Here is a 16260-nt window from a genome sequence, read left to right on the forward strand (position 1 = left end):
GGGGTGGAGGGGCAGAGGGAGAGGGAACAGCGAACTCCCTGCTGAGCAGGGTGCCTGGCGCAGGGATCGATCCCAGGACCCTGGGATGATGACCTGAGCCAAAGGCAAGTGCTTAGCTGACTGAGTCACCCAGGTGCCCTGAGGAAGGTGGTATTTTAAAAGGTATATAAAAGTGACATATTTGTATTTATGTCTCTGGCAGGGAGGACATTTTAAAAGCCCCCTCCAATGTTGTTTGTATGCTTTGTTTTTAGGGGGATCTACTATTAGAAAAAAGAAGAAAAGCATACAACTATTTCTTCCATTACAGATGAAATTATAGAGTTATTTTAAGTTGGGATGAAATTAATCTTTTTTTTTTTTTAAAGATTTTATTTATTTATTTGACAGAGAGAGAGATAGCGAGAGCAGGAACACAAGCAGGGGGAGTGGGAGAGGGAGAAGCAGGCTTCCTGCGGAGTAGGGAGCCCGATGTGGGGCTCGATCCCAGGACCCTGGGATCATGACCTGAGCCGAAGGCAGATGCTTAACGACTGAGCCACCCAGGTGCCCCGAAATTAATCTTTTTAATTTAATGTCCTGGCAATAGCTACATGGATTCCAAGCAGGGGAGATGGTTATTTCCTCAACATTGCCAATGTCTGCTGAATACCTATAATCAGTTGGAAATGTTAAAAGCATTTAGCTAAGTATCATTAATAAGATGACATAAATCAAGAGCACAAACAGGAACTACTCTGTATTCTTCAATGTGCCTTGTTTTTTGTTTTTTGGGGCGGGAGTTGCCTGCAAAAACACACAGACATTATCCAGAGATTATAAGCATCATGGGGACAAGAGAGGGGAGAGGATTTTACTAGCGGAGCCAGTGTCTTTACAGTTACCCATTCCATACTCCTTCTGGTAAGCTACCTAGTTCAGAAACACATGCATTATTGCTCCTCGGAAACTGGATACACACTGTATCTATCTCTTTTCAAGCCCCTTGGCAACCACAGCTTCTAATGGACGCCCCCTATTTCTGACCATTAGATGTAAACTCTTAGCCCTCTGTATTCCAGGTTTATTGGGGCAATGAGAAGCAACACAGATGGGACTTCCCAACACCTACAGGATGGTTTGATGCAGCATAATGGAAGCAGACATTATATGGAACTGCTAAAGTTCTGCAGGATTCATTTAAGTTCTTTAGGATACTCACACATACCCACAAAATCAATCAACACAGTATTTACCTGTAAGCTACAGGCATTCCTTACAGTGTTAGAGAGGACAGACAGAATAGCAATGTATATGCTCACTTCCGCAGTGAGACCAACGGACAGCCAGGGCATCCACCTGGCAGCTGTAGCGTAGCTGTAGTTGTGGTGTCAGATTCAACTCCTTTGCACCGGCAGAGTGCTCAAAGCCGCCAAATTAAACCACCACCTTGCTGCTACAGTCTGCTTGAACTCTGCAGAGCAGTCATGTATAATCTATTCCTGGTAGCTTAGAAAATACCCACCCTTCACATCCAAGTGGGGGCAACATACACCAAACATACAGCAGCCATTCTTTCCTGTAAGTGGGGAACAAAATATAGGTGTTTTTGTCTCAAAGGACAGCTGTATGTTATGTGTAAGTTAGCTGGGTATATCCCAGGTGACCTGCGGAGCTACCAGTACAGACCAGGATTCATCGTACTCAGCAGTGTTCAGTTCACTGTAGGAAATGTAGTCTACCACGGTATGTAGTTTATTGTGGAAAACTGGTATTTTTACTTAGACGTAAAAGCCAAATCCATACTGAGTATCCATTTGGGCCATGAAGAGACACAAGATATGGAACAGATCATATCTGTCTGCATTCCACACAAAAGTGCACACACTGCATCCACTTGTGTACTGTCAGGGGGCTAGTTTGGATACTGCACCTTTGGTGTAAATGGTAACATTAATAAGGCTCTTCTTTGAGAGAAGGGGCCAATTTAATGCATATCTCATGGGTATACATCAGGACTATCTCTTTTGTAGACACTGGAAGAAAGAATATATTAGGGAAATGCTTTTTATTTCTAGAAAAGCTAGGAAAAAGGGAGACTTTTGAGAGCTGGAGTGTTTTCGCCCTTTTTATTCCCCTCAAATGGTAACCCCAGCATGCGAGCCAACAGGGGATCTCCAGCACAGGCACGGCAGCAATCTCTCAAGCAGCACTTTCCATAAACCTGGTTAACATCTGGACCGGCAGCCATTTGGAATGAAGAGTCGAATCTCTGCTGCCCACTGCAGTGCAGCATGGCACACACCAACGACCCTGGGGCACTCCTCCTGCTGTGGAGGCTCCCAGTGACACGTGAGCTGGGGACAGACAGAGGTTTATCCTCTTCCAATCGCCTGCAACTCATGTTGCAAGCTGAACTTGCTGGGTTTGTCACCAAAAACGCAAAGCTTCTCTGCATCTCCTGATGTATGTTTAAAAAAAGCAGCAAGGCCCTTCACACAAGGTTCATGTTCTTATTGTTTGCTTGAGCGTTTCTGATTTGTTGGGGGGAAGAAAAGACCCTTGATGTACGAAGTTGGGCTTAACTCCCCAGAGCCCAACTCTCCCAAGGTAACTCACTGCTTCAGGGTACTTTACCTTCGTGTGGGGCTGGGTCTTGATGGAGCCGTATTCATATTTCTTCTTTCCGCTGCCTTATTAATATCTGAAAAGAATAATCAACCCATCTGTTCAATGCTACGGAATAAAAACAAAATCATCAGCACATTTCAAATGAAAGCAACAACAAAAAACTACAATGACAACCAGATGGTGTAAGAAAATCCATTCAGCAGACACACTGTCACTTGGGCAATTTTTATTAAGTTACGGCAGTACATTGTCATGGTTTGATAAGGAATGTCCCTCAGTTTTCTAGCTAACACAATGCTTTAATGCTCTGCCAAGTCCCAAACCTAACAACTGCCCCCTCCAAAAGTAGAAAAGGTTGCCTGCTAAACTCTTGGAGTGCCAGCTGTAAGATTCTGTTTTGAGGGCAGGATAGTGGGAGTAAAGACAGGAGACAGAGTTTAAAAAAAAAAGAAAGAGCAAGGGCAAATAATTCCATTTTATGTTACAAAGAAGAAACAGCTGGACTCTGTTGTCTTAAAACTTCCAATATGCCATGAAGCAGGGCCTACTTCTAATGTGCCTTGTGTTGCATTCCACTGGACAGAATGTTCCAGAATGAGATGTAGGGAAGAAATTTTTTTTCCTAAACGAAGTACATTACATGTTAGCAACTACGACCCTCACAGATAAGTACCTAAGAATAAGAATTGGCATTTGGTTAGGTAGTAAAACACTCCACACATGAGTTTTCATTAGAGAAGCATGGCATTTACAACTGGGTAAGGGAGAACAGTGGAATCATACAAACTTACAGAAAAGCCAACTTGTGCAGTTAAAGCCTGCTTGCTAAAAACAAATTTGCTTTGCAAAAATTGAAGTGAATAATAAAAACACCATGTATAAGAAAGAACTGATGAAATAGCTAAAGAAATGTACCAATCTATGTCCAAAGATAACACAGGACAATTTTTACATGACTTAAAGATTAATAAATGTATTAAAAATTTTTGGTTTTGGTTGAATGAAAAAATGAAACTGCGTCCTGCTGCAGTGTAGTTTCGTTTCCCATGTTCCATAGTAAGCAATTAGTAGTGTATCTAATGACATTAAATGGTATTAAGCACTCACATAATTAGAGTGCTTTAAAATAGTAATTATGTATTTAAAAAATTCCAACTGGAGTCCTATGGTGTGAGAGATCACAGTAATAACAAAAAACTTAAGAGGTCTGGCACAGACTTTACCCCGGTATGTTGTCAACTTTTGAGTTCTTATTCAAGTGAGAATGATCTTCAGTTCCATTTTAAGTCAGAGTTTCTACTGTATCTAGGAGAAGAATGACTTTTGATAAACTGAAGGTAACATAAATCTAAACAGTAAGAGAAGCGTATTTCACCCTAAGTTGCCTCTCACATTTTCAATTAAGTAGACACAATGCTATCATCCCTCTATTTAAAAAAAAAAAAATCAGAAAATAACGTCCATACAGGACTTGGCCAGTAATATCTGACCATGGCTTTGGTATAGCAAGTAGCACTTTCACTTACAACCCTAAAAGTTCAGCAACATCTGAACTGCACATTATATAATGATAAGCCTTATAGGGAATACCTAGTTCTTTTATATGTTATTGTGAAGAGTATCAGTTCAGGTTTAGAAGGACCTATTGCTCTCTAATACAGGGTGAATATGATTCAGAAAGAAATGTCATCTCTTTGATTGTTTAAGTAGTTTTCAAAGTATCTCTGGAATACACTGAGGGTGGTAGGGGTGTGAATATTTCTTTTAAATAAGCACCATATCTCCCAGCAGGATTCCATATATTATTGAATGGTCTTGTGAATAAAGAAAACTTCTCTAAACATTGACTTGACCTGAACATTTAGGTTAGAGTACAGAACATATGGTACCACTTTAGTTGGCAAGTTTCTATTAATGTTATATAATTTGCTCATATGATATGAAAAGGACTATTACACTATCTAATTATATCCATTTCTGTGAGCACTTACATATAGGCCCGGGGGCACCAAAGTAGTAATGTATTAAAACACTTTTGGGGCAAAGCTGGTTCCAGTTAGAATGAAGAAGGTAAATATTTTATTTGAAGTTAGTGAAATTTTTTTGCAATTATTTGAAAGATTATTTAAAATTCAAGATTATTTTATCTTTAAACCATTTTGATTATAATTTGCCTCCTAACATCTATTTTCATTAAATAGTCTAAAGCAATTATATTTGGATGGGGTGGCTTATGTTTCTTCTGTAAAAAAGAGAACTCTCAGACCATTTGAATTTTTTCCTTTTTTTCTTTTTTTTTTCCTTCAAGATTTTACTCATTTGTCAGAGAGAGACAGTGAAAGAGGGAACACAAGCAGGAGGAGCAGCAGAGGGAGAGGGAGAGGGAGAAGCAGGCTCCCTGCCGAGCAGGGAACCTGATGTGGGGCTCAATCCCAGGACTCCCAGGACGCCTTGGGATCATGACCCAAGCTGAAGGCAGATGCAAAACAACTGAGCCATCCAGGTGCCCCAGTAATTTTTTCCTTAAATGCCAAGTGTTTGTTTATTCACCTCTATTTAAGAGTTCCTTATGTCTCCACCTTGGGTGAGATATGGAGAAAATGAGACCTGGAAATTTTTGATAGTTTCATTGCCACCCAAGAGGGCTGCTCAGGTTGGAGGAAGGTTGGGGGGGGGGGCGGTTTCAGTGAGAGTTATGAAAACAAAACTGTCATCACCACCAATCCTGATACACAAAAAAATCCTAACATATGGTGACACAGAACTTTTGGAAAACCTAGGAGTTCAGAAATACAGGAAGAATAGAGAAGCTACCAAAAGTAAAATAACTTCAGGAAACTGATCACAAAGTATAATAAAGATCTAAAGAGTCAAGGGAAAAAAAACCCTTGCCCCATCCCAATTTTTTTTTTTTTTTTTTTGGTCACATAATTCAATAACCCATCAACTGGGAGGTTGGAGGTTCGTTTGAAAATGCAAATATTGGGACTGGTAAAGAGGGCTTTTGTATTAATCAGTTAACCAGATTTTTTCCTTCTTAAATCCTTACAGAGATACATAATCTATGCCAAGGAAATAGAAACAACGTTAACGTAAAGGAAAAGAAAAAACAGATGGAAAGACAACCTTTCTGGGCACCTTTCTGGACATCAGGTAGGGAACCGTAATTGGAGAGAATTTAATCAACAAGAGGACAGTGGCAATTTTGATGTTTCTTTCCCCTCCTGCTCTATCTCATCCTGGCCAAATGCCCTTAAGACTTGAAGTCAGGGGGCGCCTGGGTGGCTCAGTTGTTGCGCATCTGCCTTTGGCTCAGGTCATGATCCCAGGATCCTGGGATGGAGCCCCGCGTCGGGCTCTCTGCCCTGCTCCTGCTCCGTGGGAAGCCCGCTTCTCCCTCTCCCACGCCCCCTGCTTATGTTCCCTCTCTTGCTGTCTCTCTGTCAAATAAATAAATAAAAATCTTTAAAAAAAAAAAAAAAAGACTCAGTCTCTCAGTGTCTCTTTCACCTCAGCTTGGTTGGTACATCCATACTTTGTGAGCTATATTAGCAATGTGAATGCCATTCAAAATCACCATCACTGCAAGGTACCTTGGCCTGAATATCTTCTAAGTGGTCTTCTGAAAATAGTTAAAAGCACTTTTCAGGTAAGGAATTTTAGACAAGAAAAATAACACCAACTGAAGGGATCTACATAAGAGGAAAAAAAAAAAACCCCAGAAAATAATCTAGAAAACATGATGTCACACAGGAAGTGGCAGAACTGTTTTAAGCCGCAAAAGATTGGGGTAAAGAACTTTCAAAGAATGACACAATGCCTAATGTACATTTTCGACTAATATGCTAGACAGGGTTCACACAATGGTCTTTGTATATGCTATAAATAAAAATTCATGTTTCATTCATAGTACCAAGAACTGCTTTGCTCTATTTTTTAATTGTACCATCATAAAAACAACTCTTTTCACCTTAAAATCAATTATCACAAGCTATCACAATGGAAAACCATAAGGATATTCTAAACAAAGTGTAGCATGAATCACTGCACTTATTGACAGTACCACTGTTGGACTGTTGGCTGTTCAAAGAATGCAGAAGCCTATACAATTTCGATGTGATTATAAATGAAATAAAATTCTCCAAAGGCTTAGCTGAAAACCAACTAATAATCAGTAATTACTAAATTGAAAACATGTGATGATAAAGATAATGCCACTTGAAAAACCATACTGACAAGAAAGAGGTTATCACACATTAAACTCCCCAAATTGGGAGGGGAAAGGATTGGACTTCTCACTTAAATTAGATTTATGAAGATGACCTTGATGGTATACTGTAACATCAGGGATATGTAAGGAGTTATACTGTAATGAGTCAGGGATAAGAGAATGCTCTGCTTATGGTTTCTAAATCAATCCTTTAAGCTTACTTTAAAAACTATGCATTCCCTCATATTGGATTATCTCTTTCATTCTCTAATTAAAATAAGGATTATATCTTTAACTGTATCAGATTATTATTCCTAGGTACAGGAATGGGAGAAACAATGATAATTTTTATTTACAGAATGCTTACTCTGACCCAGGGCCTGTACTAAGAACATCATGTGCATTATCTCATTCAATCCTTTCTACAACTCTTGGAGTTAAATACTATTATGATCTCTATTTTGCGAATGAGGAAATTTGAGATTTAGAGAAATTAAATGACTTATCTTAGGTCACAATAGTCAGGAGGCAGACAGCTAGGATTCTAATCCAGATCTGACACCAAAATGCTTACCTATTATGCTATACTGCTCCAACAGGGAACGGAAAAACATGGTTTCCATTATGAACGCTTGCTAAGACTCCCTGATCAAAATGATAGAACCTGGGAAAGGCCCAGTCTTTGCCAGTCACACCAATGTTTAAGTGCCCCAGACACCCAGCAGAGCAGAGCCTATTCAATTGCCACTTCAATTTCTATCACCTCAAACTACATTTGACCCTTGAACAATGCAGGGGTTAGGAGTGCTGTCCCCACGCAGCCGAAAAACTTGACTACCTAAAAACTTAACAGCCTACTATGGACCAGAAGCCTTACTGATAACATGAACAGTTGATTAACAAATATTTTTGTATGTTATATGTATTATATACTGTATTCTTACAATAAGCTAGAGAAAAGAAAATGTTATTACGGAAATCATAAGGAAGAGAAAACACATTTACAGTACTGTAAAAAAATTCGCATATTAAGGGGACTTGCGCAGTTCAAACCCATGTTGTTCAAGGGTCAACTGTACAGTGTTTCTGGCTTTGCTACCAATATTCTAATCACTTCCAACATTTCAGACAAAAATTCTCTATCAACATTTAATTTCCTGTCCTTTTTCCTTCTTTCAAGGAAAGAGCACTTGCCTGATCAGCATATCTGAGTTCTAGTCCTAATGGGGGCGGGGGATGGTTAGTCGTCATTTGATTTCTCTGAGCCTGATGAAATGGATATTCTACCTGTGTTGGTTATGCTGATTCAAGGAGAACATCAGCTAAGAGAAAAAACTCACTAATTTGGATTCACAAAGATGGAGCTAATCTAAACTAGTAAAACAGTCTGTGCTACAAAAAAATGTAAAATACAGATTTATTTAACACAGGTAAAATTTCAACTGAACTGTACAAGCAGAGATCCTTCCAGAACTAAATTAACACACTTGAAAGGACAGTTTATAATCAGCTCATCAGATGCCTCTAGGCCTACTACGTGTCACACTCTGTACTATACCATAGAGATATGGAAATAATAAGGCTAAAGTCTTTGCTTTAAAGAAGTTCACTGTTTAATAAAGGAGAGTGGGACATATACACAGATAATCATAATCTAAAGTGGGTTTATGGCAGAGATAATGAAGGTCTGTGTATGTGTGTGTGGCGGGGGGAGGAACAGGAGAGAGAGGAGACTGGAAAGAATAAGGGGTAGGAGGGACGGAGGAGGAAGGGAGGCCTAAAAGAAACAGTCCTGAAGGATAAGTAGTTTACCAGAAAGAGAGAAATCATTCCAGCACATGTAAAAGGTGAAAGAATGGCGTGAAGAACTTAATTAGAAATACTATAAGAAGTTTAGTGTAGGGAATAGGGGACAGGAAGAAGAAAAGAGAAAGGAATTACAGATGCAAGCCAGAGTTAGAAGGAGGTCACAAAAAACTTTGCTACTGAAAAGGAAAAAATTGGTGGCAAAAGGGCCTGTACAAACTGAGCTACCATAATAGAGTCTCAGTGAAGCTAAATTAATGAAGGCTTCCTGTATGTGTATTGCCCAAAAAAGGGAGGCAGGAGTATTTAAACCTAAGACATTCAAAATGTTAACTATGGTAATGTTTTTCAAGGATCACTGGTTTGACAATGAAGGGAACAGGAATGAGAAAAGTATTTAAAAGGTTATGATTTTACCTTCAGTAAAGGAATATAAAATAAACTTAGGGCCAGAGTCAGTAATTAATAGCCAACAATATTAGTCTCACCCACTATTCTGGAAGAAACAGACAACCAAGCACCCTTCCTTAGTTTTTCCTAATATCTTTTCAAAAAAATTTAGTGTGACAAAACACACACACACACACAAACATACAATTTATCATATTAACTATTATTTTTTTTCGAGTAAGCTCTATACCTAACGTGGGGCTTGAACTTATGACCCAGAGATCAAGAGTAGCATACTTTACCGACTGAACCAGCCAGGTGTCCCTCATATGAACTATTTTTAAGTGTACAGTTTAGTACATTGAGTATATTCACACTGTTGTACAACAGATCTTCAGAACTTTTTCATCTTGCAAAATTAAAAACTCTTTATACCCATTAAACGGTTTCCCATGTCCCCTCTCCTCATTTATATATGTACACATTTTTTCATTCTTCACGTCGCGTTCCTTTAATGAAAATACATCAGCACCACCCACGAAGATGGTTAAACGTTATTCTCAGACCCCATCTCAAACTTGGATGAAGCCTAGGAACCTGTATTTTAACAAGCTTCTCAGGTGATTCTTGGCAAGTATTTGGGAACTGTATTATCTCTTTATCCCTTTAGCTTATGCATAACATATACTTAGATCCTCCATTTAGAAACTTCTTTAAACTCTTCTATTTAAGGAGCAATAACCCATAAACATCATGTTACAAAGAAAATGTCACGACAATGGCTAAAATCTGTCTAAGTATAACCCTTGAAAACAGTATAGAAAACATAATCACATAGCTACCTCCAAAGAAAATGGAATCATCAACCAAGTTTCCATTGTACTACAGTTAATAATAATATCCAATTATAGGTCAGTGCCCCCACCCCCAAGGAGGAGTGTGCACCAACAACTTCTTTTCAATTTTATTTGATCATTTAAAAAGTATCCTGAAAATCTAAGCTTCTTTTCCCAATTACCTACTTATAAAATAGCAAGAAAAATAATAACCACTGAGCTTGCCACTTTTTGATAGCATATTATCCACTTCTTTGGTTAATAAATGGCAATCTGCCAACTAAAGTCTCTCTAAATTCTGCCAACTAGACTTGTCGATATTGTTTTGCTGGCAGGGGCTAAAATTCCTGCTTCTTCTGAGGCATTTGGTTTTCATATCTAAATGCATCTCTTTGCAAGAAGAGAAAAATGGTCACACATATGATTTCACATCCACACCACTAAAAGCAAGGTGGAGGAAATCTAAATTTAATAAGCAGACCAAGGAATCTTGGTAGGTCTGCTTTCTTTGTTCTCAAGAAGGTAAAAGCATCCTACTGATGTGAGTGGAAGGAATTACAATATTGAAAACTCTACAGATACTCTAACTATTGCTATTACCTCTAGTTCAAACTACGAAGCCGAAGAACATTTTATAGTTAAATTACAGTTTTGCTTAAAATGTATACCCAGCCATAAACCAGAGTTGCCAATTCCTATTAGTAATCTGGGATATGAATAGATTAGTACTAGAATCTGCTTCAATCTTCTATTTCCAGTGAAAACTCATTTTCTAAAGCCTAAATCAGGGGGTTCTCAAAACTTTAATGTACATAAAAACTGCAGGTGTTGCTTCTGAAAGGCAGATTCCCCAGCCCCCACCTCCAGAGACTGGTCAGCTGGGGAGCTGGGGAGCAGTATACAGATTTGTACTTTCAACAAGCTGTTCTAGTGACTGATGCTGTCCTAAAATAAGTATTCCAAAGAAAGGCTCAGTTCATAATCTTAAGTTTTTGCACTGAACGAAATCATATTTTTCCTATTTTTTTGTCTTTTGGGTATCAAGAATAATTTCTGAAGAGACATTTAAAAATAAATTTCTTGTATCATCTCTGATGGTAAATATATGTTATTACTATCTCAATCTCCAATTGCATAATTAAGTATACTCACTTAAAGTCAAATTATTCATAATTCAAAGTTCTCCAAAGCTTGCTCACTAACTGCAGGATCAACCTAATCTTCAGTAATTCAATCATTCTAGATCCAACCCAGGGGATCACTCAAGACATTTTATAGAGCTAAAGTTATAAGACATTCTGCTTTATAAATGTCCTCCAATGCAACTTAAGTTGCCCTGATGCTTCCCTAAAGTTGTTGGTCTTTATATAGGTCAACAAAAATACTGTTTTGAACAGGAAATAAAGGGAAAAGAGTCTTATGGTCTGCAAAAGTTCTGATTCTTTGAGGGGAATTATTTTCTTAACATAAAAGTAATTGATAATGAGCACTGGGTGTTCTGTACAACTGATGAATCACTGAACTCTACGTCTGAAACTAATAATACACTATATGTTAATTAATTGAATTTAAATTAAAAAAAAAAGTAACTGGTCCAGTTGACCTATTATCTCTTGGTTTTTTTTTAGTGATAGGATAAAGAATGAAAATGACCCTCCCTATAAATATTCATATCTGGTGGTAATAAAACCACCATTTAAAAAGCAGCAGGCATGCTGGTATTATATGTATAGCTGTCAGTATACTTCATATTTCTCTGATGTGCTGCTCCTTCAGACAGTGGCCTTACCCTGATCCTTTCATTAGACTTCTCATTAATGAAAGTAGCATAAAGGGTAATTTTCTGTTGGTCACTGCCCTTTTAACTTCTTGATAGTTTAACTCTGCTTAAGCCAAATAGACTAGACAAATGTGTATGCTGTTCACAGGACAAATCTTTTGGCACAAAAAAAAGCTGACTGAGCTTTAAAAGCACTTGTCTCAAGACACATGGTAATCATTAGTAAACCACAAGGTACAGAGATGAAACAGAGTGTGGCAGAAAGAATAGTCAGTTTGGGAAAATAAACATGTATATAGGAGGATAGCAAGAGAAAGGTACCAATGATATCTTCCTCTCTTGAACATCTACAGTGCATATGTTTAGCATATTAAAATTCTGGAATATGGACACCTCTTTACCTCATTATTTCCCAATTTTGCTTGACCACAAAATCTTTTATCTTCAATAGTATCTTGAATATGTTCTACTAAGTATGTGATTTGGGCAAAAAAATCTAACTTCTCTGTGCCATTATTTTCTCATAAGCAAAAAATATTTAATAATATCAGCCTACTTATCTCACAAGATGATTGGCGGGAGCAAATGAGTTGGTACTTTAAAACCTGCTTTGTAAATCATACGCACCGATGGTTGTATGTTATCATTACCATTAAGAGTGATAGTGAGTTTAAGAACAGACATTTCATTCTTTATGTGGGGAGTCAAAAACAAAAAAACAATGATAGTTGAAGGGAATAAAATATTAAATACATTTCCTCCACAGGTTTCTCATTCTAAAAAGCACAACTGAATTCCAATACTTCTCACAGTAGTAACAAGCCATACAAAGGCACTGCCATCTGCAGGCCATAGGGATGGAATGCTTGCAACGGTTATCAAGAATGAAGTTTCAAACCATGAGGCACTCTTTTTTTATCACACTTCTAAAACCTCTCCAAATGACTTAGCTTTTGAGCACTGGTAGATTGAAGCTCCATTTGCTGAAGTTCTGAAATGGACCTAAGCAGAAAATTCTCATTTCTTCTCTAAACAGCACTGATGCTGAGAAATGCGAAGAAGACCACCTTAGCCTTAATGTAAGTTCTACATTTTGCTCTTACCAAAGTAATCCCAAGGAATGTGGATTTTTTTTTTTTTAAAGAGCCTTTGATGAAGCAACAACTGAATGGCCTGAGCAGACTTTTCTGAGTTTCCTTTCAATGAATTAAAGTAAATCTGCTCTCTCATACACACGAAGAGTTATGAACGGACTACAAACAGAACAGACTGTTTACATAAATAAGTTAATCTCTCAGTGCCTCCCTTTCTTTGAAAAGACCTAATTAGCTTTATTCAACAATTCATCAATTGGCAGCATCTGATCTAGCAAGGAGACAGGAGCTCCTAATGCCTTCTTTAAATGTGCAGTATTCACCAGCATGTGACATTGAGCAACATGCACCTAGAAAAATTCCTTCCACTGGGCCTTGAAATACGATTTCTCCAGCACATTCTACAAGGGAAACTACAGTTTCTATGTTATAGGTTAAAAGATCATGTCAGAGGTTTCAAAGAATACCTGGAGAGTGACAGATGAGCTAAAAGAAAGGCAAAGAAACAAGAATATAGGAAGAAACAGACGTTAAATAGCCAAGTGATCTCCAATACCCATAATGCAAAAGCTTGGGGTTTACTGGTTGGAAAAAGGCAACATGAAAGTTACTTTTCACACCCAGACTGGCTCATACAGAAAACATTAAATCTAGAGTAGTCAAAAACCAAAACTGCTCCATCTTCGTATGCCGAAATTGTCAGGTGGTTACCATGCCACAGTGCTACAAGAAAACTGAAGAGGCACGCCGGGTGCGCTTGAGCTGACAGTTCCTGCAGTTCCCTGGGACTAGCGCTTGCAAGTCAATAATGAGAACAGTTTACAACGAAAAAGCCTTATAATATCATCATCCCCGAAGATCCTGGGGCATTTCATGGAATCCGCTACGCCTCAGGGGAAAATTCTGTGCAGAGCGAAAGCCAGGACGACAATTAACCCCATACTCCTAGGACAGCGTTTCCCAAAGCGTGGAACGCAGAATAACTTGAGGAGGAACAAGGACGCACTGTTTATTTTAATAGATAGGTATTTATTTTTTATGAGCATTAGAAAAATAACTGGCTTTCCATTTTGCGATTTACGTTTCCACCTTAAACAAATGTATTTAAGAAGGAGAAAAAAAAGGAGTCAGTTTAAAGAAAAATATTAACATTTGGTAAATAAGTAACAGTACAGAAGGTACACGGACAGAAAGGTGCAACGCGAGAGACTGAAATTTGGGAAACGCCGTCCTAAAAAAAGGCCCCGGCGGGTCCTCGGGAGCGGAGAGCGCCCTGGGTCCAGGAGACAGAAGAGCCAGCAGGTTGGGGCGCTGGCTCTGTCGCTAGTTTCCGCGGTAACCTCGGGCACAGTTTCTTCCCCATCCTTGGGGCCCGGGGTCCGCGTTATAAAACGAGTGGGGGTATCACGCGACAAGGAGACAGACGCCTTGAAGATGCTGTCAAGGGGCTGAGAGGCGGCGGCGACGGGGGCCAGCGTTCGGTTCGCCGCACGGCGCTGCACGCCCGGTAGAACGCCCGGAGAGGCGAGCCGCCTCGGTCCGAGTTCGAATCCCACCTGCGCCACCGACTTGCTGAGGGCCCGCAGGCGAGCGACTTCACCGTTTCGAGAGAGGGACGCGGGGTGTGCAAGCCTACCCTACAGACAAGCTTGGAGGACTATTGTCGGCGGTTCGCGCACAGACAAGCGGCCGCGCTGCGGCGCCGCCCGGACCCGAGCCCACCACGGCTGGCCGGGCCTGGGCTTGACGGGAGCCAGAGGCCGCGCCCCGCACCGGGCATGCGCAGCTCCGCGCGCACCCGGAGAGGAGCCGAGGCCGCGACCGCGGCCGCGCGTCGAGCGGGCCCTCCCGCCTCAGCCTCCCCATCCGGCCCGAGCCCCCTCAACCGCCTGCCGTGAGGCCCACCCTCGGCGGACGGCCACCGCTTCCCGGCACTCACCGCTACCAGCGCGGCGGGCTCCCGACCTCTCCTTCGCCTCAGGCCCGCCCCTGCCGCCTCCACCTCAGCCCACCTGCCCGCCGTAGGACAAAGGCGCCACCAACCGACCGGCGCGGGCACGAGGCAATGGCGGCTGGGGCGGAGAGTGGGGGCAGAGGGCGCGCACGCAGCGGCAGGCGCGGCAATGTCGTAAGAGCGCGTGGGTTTACGGCAGGGCTGTGTTGGGCGTCCATCTCCTTAGCAATGAGGGCGGGGAAGTGGCTTCCCGGCGGCCGTTGAGAACGCTAGGGGTTGCCTAGTAACGGCATCCACGGCTAAGGATGGGGCCAGGCTTGGTCCCCCGACCCCAAAGGCTTCGCCTTTCTTCTGATTTTCGGAGCGCCTTCCTTCCATTCTAACTGTGGAAATAGATAATTTAAATCCTAAAATACTTCGATTTAGTTTTTCATAAAACGCAACAGAAAACAAAACACCTTTGGATGTGTGTTGGAGAATAGTATATATATTCCTGTAACCTCCGGATCCCAAGGAACAAAGAGAGCAGAGAGGTAGAAAAAACGCTTTGTTTAAATTTACATTTAAATAGGCTGTGTACCCCATTAGTTTCGCTGGCAAGGGGCAAAACGCTTCTGGTGATATAGTCACAGGTTCTTTTTGAGTTACTTCTTTCTGGAATATTTATTCAATGTAAAAAATAAATTTCTCAGAATGTAACTGTTGACTATGAAGCCTGCAATATGCTGTATTGTTCACTTAATCTCTAGAATAATTTGTCAGAGGGAATGGAATTTGCTCACACAATTGTAAATACATTTTATTAATCACAGCTATCGCTATATGAATCAGGTAGGCTTTTTTATTAGTTAGGAAATGCCTCAGACCCCGCGGGGGTCTAGTTTTTCTCCTTGTGAATAGTGCATACCAAGAAAAAATGGTGGCTGTGGAATTGGAATGCTATGGGAAGTCAGATTTCTTTGACAGCCACTCATTTGCTCATTCCTTCACTCATTTGCTCACTGAATGTTTTTTTTTTAGTATACTTTAAAAAATTTATTTATTTTATTATGTTAGTCACCAATATTACATCCTTAGTTTTTGATGTAGTGTTCCATGATTCATTGTTTGCGTATAACACCCAGTGCTCCATTTACTGAATTTTTTTATACACCTACTAGGTGGCCCTATGATTTATCAGACACCTTCTTTCAAAGCACTGTCATGAGCAAATGCAGACCCATCTCTGCTATCTTGGAGATTACTTTCTAGTGGAGAGAGAAAATTAGGTGAATAATCACATTTGAGTGTATAATTACAAACAGGTAAATACTTGAAGGAAAGAAACGGAGACACACAGGATTGTCTAGTTTGTCTCACCTGTGGTGAGTGCAGGGTGTGCCTGATTCCTATGGACAGATAAGCGTGGTCTTCGGGTCCTTAATAATTCATAATTCATCATGGCACCTGGGAAAATGGAAGCTGGGTGGTTTTTCCCACCTTGGCTGAGAGCTCCTAGAGCCAGATAGGGACGTCTACGCCCAGGGATTTTTTTTTTTCTTTACTTTTCCCCAGGTGGTTCACTCACTCTAGGTGAGAAG

The 16260-nt window shown here is 40.3% G+C and overlaps 1 protein-coding gene across 4 annotated transcripts in view; it reads right to left on the minus strand.

Moving 5' to 3' along the window:
- NCOA5 (nuclear receptor coactivator 5) overlaps positions 1-14823 on the minus strand; it is a 29917-nt gene extending 15094 nt beyond the window's left edge. For 2 of the 4 annotated variants that reach the window (XM_045885868.3, XM_045885869.3), the window contains exons 1-2: positions 14666-14823; positions 2617-2683 (exon numbers count right to left, since the gene is read on the minus strand). In XM_045885868.3, the coding sequence (XP_045741824.1) occupies positions 2617-2654 (38 nt within the window). In that variant the 5' untranslated portion in view covers positions 2655-2683; positions 14666-14823. Of the gene's footprint in view, positions 1-2616; positions 2716-14665 lie in introns of all 4 variants that reach the window. The other 2 variants (XM_064573279.1, XM_054510136.2) reach the window with 2 other exon arrangements.
- Between the last annotated feature and the right edge of the window lie 1437 nt (positions 14824-16260).

This window comes from Mirounga angustirostris, unplaced genomic scaffold, assembly GCF_029215605.1.
Source record: "Mirounga angustirostris isolate CCGP_5_RB_7025 unplaced genomic scaffold, mMirAng1.0.hap1 SCAF_10, whole genome shotgun sequence".
Lineage (NCBI taxonomy): Eukaryota > Metazoa > Chordata > Mammalia > Carnivora > Phocidae > Mirounga > Mirounga angustirostris.